Source organism: Trichomonas vaginalis, chromosome IV (genome assembly GCF_026262505.1).
Source record: "Trichomonas vaginalis G3 chromosome IV, whole genome shotgun sequence".
Lineage (NCBI taxonomy): Eukaryota > Parabasalia > Trichomonadida > Trichomonadidae > Trichomonas > Trichomonas vaginalis.
The window spans coordinates 30,772,282-30,779,461 of NC_067206.1; the positions used below are offsets into that span (position 1 = coordinate 30,772,282).

Sequence of the window (7,180 nt, forward strand, 5' to 3'; positions counted from 1 at the left end):
GCTGTCTTTACCGGTTAGCTTTTTTTGAAGTTTCTTCGCATCTTATATAAGCTCTAGATCAATATTTATCATCAGAATTTGCATCTCATAAAGCACGATATTAATCAAATAGGCAAATTTCATTCGGAGTCTCTCATTAAATGAGAAACTCCGAATGAGATTTGCTCTAAGGTAATGTACTTGTTATGCTTGGCCTAGAAGCAAGGAGGAAACATGTATATGGTTTGTTTATACTGAAGTTATCTGGAATTCTCTCAATTGAGGATTCAAATCCAGATAACAGCAGTATAAGTTAATATTGTTGTGCACCTCAGGTTGTTTATAGGCCCGAGAACGAGAAAAGAATTTATGGTGTGAATTGGCTCGATATATACCTACGCTCTGTAAAAAATACGTTATATTTTCTTTCATATGAGAAAAATGTTTTTCTTTTTTATAATAGTATGTGCTTTGTTACTTCATAAATTGTCTATTTTTCTTATTAAAACCTATTTTTTCCGTGTGATTCGGAATCTACGCATTCAAAAAATGCGTTTTCCGCTCTCAGAACGCGAAAATACGAACTACATGACGAGATAATTGAGATTTTATCTGGATTTGAATCCTCAATTGAGAGAATTCCAGATAACTTCAGTATAAACAAACCATATACATGTTTCCTCCTTGCTTCTAGGCCAAGCATAACAAGTACATTACCTTAGAGCAAATCTCATTCGGAGTTTCTCATTTAATGAGAGACTCCGAATGAAATTTGCCTATTTGATTAATATCGTGCTTTATGAGATGCAAATTCTGATGATAAATATTGATCTAGAGCTTATATAAGATGCGAAGAAACTTCAAAAAAAGCTAACCGGTAAAGACAGCAACTTGCAACACTAAGTTGCTCACGTAGTGATTACAAGCATATCTGCAAGGCAAAGTCCTCAGGATGCAGAACTCTGCCTGCAATCAGAAAAGAGATTGCAGCAGAGTAACCGGTAAAGACAGCAACTTGCAAAGTCAAGCAGTTTCTGAGATTTTGATTTATAAATCATAAACCTTCATGCTTGATGATTTTGTAGAATTGTTAACTCATGTCATCAGTTAATGCTCACCTAAGGGAGGTGTTTTGCGGGAGCTGGGGGTATCTTGGTGAGTACTCAGGAGGCCAAGAAGGGCACCCCAACCGACATTTTGCTGATGGATTGAGTTCGCAACCATTTTTATAACCGTAAAAACCGTCGGGACAAAACAACTTGAATAATTGAATTTTTTAATGATAATGATTGTGAAATAACATGTAACTATAATTTAAGAATGCCATATTTTTGTTAAAAAAATTTCGAAAAGTGAGATATTTTCCGTTCTAATAAATATATTTGATAACCGGGGTGTCCCCCGGAATCAAATAAATTATCATATCGAGAATCGGAGATCCTTGCAGTTTCGGTTTTTTCGAAATGTGAGAGATTTTCCGTTCTAATAAATATATTTGATAACCGGGGTGTCCCCCGGAATCAAATAAATTATCATATCGAGAATCGGAGATCCTTGCAGTTTCGGTTTTTTCGAAATGTGAGAGATTTTCCGTTCTAATAAATATATTTGATAACCGGGTGTCCCCCGGAATCAAATAAATTAGCATTACTAACATTCCTTTTTTATTTAAAATTTTCAATTCTTAAAACAAAGTTTTCTTTAATTTTAATATATTGTTATTTTTGAATAAAAATACAATAATACTAATGCAACAAAAGCTTCCTAAAATTATATTTGCGCGTTAATTGTAATTCATAATGATTTTGAAATATTCCTCCTGGCCAGAAGAGCCTATTACTTGATTTTTGGCTTGGGATGCAAAAATAAATGCAATACGTATTTAGAAAGATATCTCAAATCCTTTACCACAGATAATGATGTAACTCTCCAGTTTGTTGATACGATCTTTATGGCGTTTCCTTTACAATAAATAAGTATGCGTTAGAAAAGGAATCCAATATTAGTCAGCCATTTCAAAAATTCACTTAAAAACAAGAATATCTTTAAAGAACTGAAGACAGAAGGGCTAAGGCTTTATAAAACAAAGTATATCATTTCTTAGGAACTTAATATGAATAATACCATATACTTTTTATCTATTACGAAAGAATTCAGCAATTTTCACACAGAATGAAGTGACAAGATATCTCTCTTTAAGTTACTATATTATTTGCTGCCTTTTATTCTATAATTAATGAAATTTTACTTTAATTACAATATAAACATATAAATTTTATAATTTCACATGAAAAAGTTCCTAACCACAAAATTGCCTGGTACAACCATGCCACCTGGCATCACCATTCCACCTTGCATCATCATGCCTCCACGGTTGTTCAATTGTTGTTACAATTGAGCGATCATATTTTGGTTTTGCTGAAGTTGATTTTGCATTAATAAAACACCTGCCTGCAATGCAGCAACTTCAACACATTTGGCTTTATAATCATCATCTTTGGAAGAAATAGTATTCTTTAATTTAGAAATTTCATTATTCCTATATGAAATACGTGACTGCAATTCAGATATGTCATCATCCTTGGATGAAATACTTTCTTTCAATGAGTCAATTTCGGAATCTTTGGAAGAAAGACGTTTCCTCAAAGTAGAAATGTCGTCATCTTTGGAAGAAATCTGAGATTTCAATGAATCATATCCACTTTCTAAGGAAGAAACGCGTTTCCTCAATGTAGAAATTTCATTATCTTTGGAAGAAAGACGAGATTCCAATGACTCAATTTCTTCATCTTTGGAAGAAATTCGTCTCTTCAAGTTAGAAATTTCGGAATCTTTAGAAGAAATCTGAGACCTCAACGGAGGAAGTTCCGAATCCTTGGAAGAAAGACGTTTTTGTAACGATGAAATTTCGGAATCTTTGGAAGAAAGTTGAGATCTCAACGACTGGATCTCATTATCTTTGGAAGAAATATGGGATCTCAACGGTGGAAGTTCCGAATCTTTGGAAGCAAGGCGCTTCTGTAACGATGAAATTTCGGAATCTTTGGAAGAAAGTTGAGACTTCAATGTAGAAATATCGTTGTCTTTTGATTTAAGTTGCTTTTGTAAATTTTGTATGTCAGAATCTTTTGAAGAAATTTGTGATTTTAATTCATTAACTTGCTTAATGGAATCTTGTTGCTGGGCAAGTTTTTGCTTAAGTTCCTCGCAGTTCTTTGAGGTTTCCCGAAGTTTGTTATAAAGATCATGGTAATGTTCTGTTAATTTTTGATTTTCTTGAAAAATTTTGTCGAAATGATAGCTGATTTCTTTCATTGATCTGAAATCAAGTTTCTCTTCAAAAAGAGTTATTAAGCACTTCAATTCTTTGTAATCTTTAACGTGGACACGAGCTTTATGAAAACTTCTGAATAAATCATTAGTACTTAATTGTTCTCTTCCGAACTTGAAGAGTAAATCAACTTTCCTCAATCCTAGCTTCGAATATTTCAAAACATTGACTGCAATTTTAATTGAGTCAAAGATATAAAAGAATGTTCCGTCTTCGATATAGCTAATTATATGCTTTGCCGACTCTCTATTATCTATCACGCAATCGCTTAACATTAGCCTTTTATGACCTGCGACTATAAAAAAAATTTTTTTGAGTCGTCATAAAAATACTCATTAGACTAAGATACACATAAATGACTTTTAATTAAAATTGTTTTGCATTCAAATTTTGACAATGCTTACACTTTTTCTGACTAAAAATTAAATTTCCCAAAGAAAGAAATCTGTTTCATCTAAAGTAATATATGCTGGTACAAGGAACAGATTGGATATAATTATTGCAATATTTGCCCTAAAGCATTTGTAAATTCTTCGAAGCATTATAAGAAGAATCAAGTTCCTTTTACGATAGCTTTGTTTTGAGATTAACATATATACTATGGATCTAAAGGTAACATCCCTTAATCAATCTTTTTAAAAACTTTGTCGAAAAAATAAAAAATAAAAATTATCTAGATATAATTATCTTTGATGATCGTTATATTTGGAAGAGTCTTATTGAGATTACTTTATATCTTGTTAATAAATTTAAGATATTATAATAAAATTTAAAATAAAAACTAAAAATTTAGTTAAGTAACGCATTAAGAATAAGTAATTTTCCTAAAACATCAATAGCTCTGTCAGTAGAATCTTCAGAATCGGAATCTGAACTGGATGAAGATGATTTATTATTACTTCTGAGTTCGTCTTTTTCTTTGTCAGTTAATTCGCAACCGTGATCATCTAAATAAGATGCCAAATTAAGATAGATCCTACTCCTATTGATTGCGCACTTGATTGGTGTTCCAGAGTCTGAAACAATATTCTTCTCAACATTAGAATTATTAGCAAGGTACTGAATAACTGCTAATCTGAGGAAGAAAACACCACAATGTAACGCTGTTTCATCAGCCTCATTAACGTCATTGATGCTTAAGAAATTCTCAGCATATTTGAGGCCTTCAAGATTGCCTGAAATGCTGAATGCATGAATGATACTTTCTCCTTCTTTTGTTCTGAATTTCATGTCAACATCGCACTTGTTGAATGCTTTGACAAGAGGAAGATCTCCCTTGTATGCAGCATATATAAGTCCATTCATTCCCAAGAGTCTGTAATTATTCTGTTCAATGTCGCATTTGACATTAATGTATCCATATCTCACTGCATGTTTGATCGTTTCCATGTAGCCTTCTTGAGCTGCGAATGAGAGAATTGTGTAAATTCTGTGAACATTTTCAACTCCATCTGCTTTGCTGCATTTCTGGAGGGAGTTTAATGATTCTGATTCTTCATCTTTTTCGCGGAGTTGGCTTATTGTGCTTTCGTTTGCTGATATTTGTTGCTTCAGTGATTTTACCGTTTTTTCTGAAGAAGAAAGTTGAGATTTCAAAGACTGAAAATCTGAATCTTTGGAAGATAACTGTTCTTTCAAGGTAAAAATATCGTTATCTTTAGACTTAAGTTGTTTTTGTAATTTTTGTATCTCGGATTCTTTTGAAGAAATTTGTGATTTTAATTCACTAATTATCTTACTGTATTCTTGCTGCTGTGAAAGTTTTTGTTGAAGTTCATCACATTTCTTTGAGTATTCGCGTGCTTTGTTGTAAAGGTCATTGTATTGTTCTGTTAATTTTTGATTTTCTTGCATAATTTTATCGAATTGGTGGCTAATTTCTCTCATTGATCTGAAATCAAGTTTCTCTTCAAAAAGAGTGAATATATACTTCAATTCTTCGTAATTATTAACATGGACTCGAGCTTTATGAAAACACCTGAATAAATCGTTACTGTTGTATTGTTCCCTTCCAGATTTGAAGAGTAAATCAACTTCTCTCAGCCCGAGCTTCGAATATTTCAAAATATCAGCTGTAATTTTTATTGAGTCGAAGATTTGAAAGAATGTTCCGTCTTCGATATAGCTAGCTATATGCTTTGCTGACTCCTTACTATCGATCTCATAATTGCTTAACATCAACTTTTATTCACTGACGACTTTCTAAATGTAAAAAGTCAAAAATGCTTTAAAAATTCTTATTACTTAAATCTACGTATGAACGACTTTTTTTTCAAAATCATGATTTGAGAGAAATCAAGATTTGTGAAGTTTATTTTTTACATCAACCTGAATTTATTAAGGGTGCACATGAGAGGATCATGTAATGTAATAAACAGAAATTCATCAAAAGTGACAGCTCTCAATTTTTTTGACATTTGTAAATTCTAAATTGAATGAGAAAAATGAAATAATACTAAGCATAATACAATATTCTAGATTTAATTATAATTAGGAAAAAGTTTGTTTTGAGAGTACTTTTCATAGGCATATAGAATGAAATCTTCTGAAAAATAATATCACATAAACTCATATTATTTTCTAATATATAACTATTTTATATAAAAATCAAATTCAATGATCTTAAAAGCGAATGATAAACATCAAAATTTACGAATATAATGAGTGGGAATATAATGCTTATCTATCATAAAACCATATGAAATATCAATTTTTGCTTTTACGCCTAATTTTTGATTTTCCATTTCGAAAAAACCGAAACTGCAAGGATCTCCGATTCTCGATATGATAATTTATTTGATTCCGGGGGACACCCCGGTTATCAAATATATTTATTAGAACGGAAAATCTCTCACATTTCGAAAAAACCGAAACTGCAAGGATCTCCGATTCTCGATATGATAATTTATTTGATTCCGGGGGACACCCCGGTTATCAAATATATTTATTAGAACGGAAAATCTCTCACATTTCGAAAAAACCGAAACTGCAAGGATCTCCGATTCTCGATATGATAATTTATTTGATTCCGGGGGACACCCCGGTTATCAAATATATTTATTAGAACGGAAAATCTCTCACATTTCGAAAAAACCGAAACTGCAAGGATCTCCGATTCTCGATATGATAATTTATTTGATTCCGGGGGACACCCCGGTTATCAAATATATTTATTAGAACGGAAAATCTCTCACATTTCGAAAAAACCGAAACTGCAAGGATCTCCGATTCTCGATATGATAATTTATTTGATTCCGGGGGACACCCCGGTTATCAAATATATTTATTAGAACGGAAAATCTCTCACATTTCGAAAAAACCGAAACTGCAAGGATCTCCGATTCTCGATATGATAATTTATTTGATTCCGGGGGACACCCCGGTTATCAAATATATTTATTAGAACGGAAAATCTCTCACATTTCGAAAAAACCGAAACTGCAAGGATCTCCGATTCTCGATATGATAATTTATTTGATTCCGGGGGACACCCCGGTTATCAAATATATTTATTAGAACGGAAAATCTCTCACATTTCGAAAAAACCGAAACTGCAAGGATCTCCGATTCTCGATATGATAATTTATTTGATTCCGGGGGACACCCCGGTTATCAAATATATTTATTAGAACGGAAAATCTCTCACATTTCGAAAAAACCGAAACTGCAAGGATCTCCGATTCTCGATATGATAATTTATTTGATTCCGGGGGACACCCCGGTTATCAAATATATTTATTAGAACGGAAAATCTCTCACATTTCGAAAAAAACCGAAAACTGCAAGGATCTCCGATTCTCGATATGATAATTTATTTGATTCCGGGGGACACCCCGGTTATCAAATATATTTATTAGAACGGAAAATCTC

General features: G+C 32.4%; 2 protein-coding genes across 2 annotated transcripts, besides 5 other annotated features; both read right to left on the bottom strand.

Annotated features, from left to right (window-relative positions):
* Positions 1-100: 100 nt before the first annotated feature.
* Positions 101-574: a mobile genetic element.
* A 13-nt stretch (positions 575-587) lies between these two features.
* Positions 588-767: a mobile genetic element.
* A 1,600-nt stretch (positions 768-2,367) lies between these two features.
* Positions 2,368-3,585, bottom strand: TVAGG3_0198240 (Golgi vesicle docking protein family; the record flags this gene model as incomplete). Its single annotated transcript, XM_051226245.1, has 1 exon — positions 2,368-3,585. The coding sequence occupies one exon, from the start codon at positions 3,583-3,585 to the stop codon at positions 2,368-2,370; it is 1,218 nt and encodes a 405-aa protein (XP_051111231.1).
* A 514-nt stretch (positions 3,586-4,099) lies between these two features.
* Positions 4,100-5,488, bottom strand: TVAGG3_0198250 (RelA-associated inhibitor family; the record flags this gene model as incomplete). Its single annotated transcript, XM_051226246.1, has 1 exon — positions 4,100-5,488. One exon carries the CDS (start codon positions 5,486-5,488, stop codon positions 4,100-4,102), a length of 1,389 nt encoding a protein of 462 aa, XP_051111232.1.
* A 155-nt stretch (positions 5,489-5,643) lies between these two features.
* Positions 5,644-5,676: a mobile genetic element.
* Positions 5,677-5,678: 2 nt separating this feature from the next.
* Positions 5,679-5,715: a mobile genetic element.
* Positions 5,679-5,715: a terminal%2Cinverted (terminal inverted repeat of Banshee-A3 transposon ID:TVAGG3_0198270).
* Positions 5,716-7,180: the final 1,465 nt, after the last annotated feature.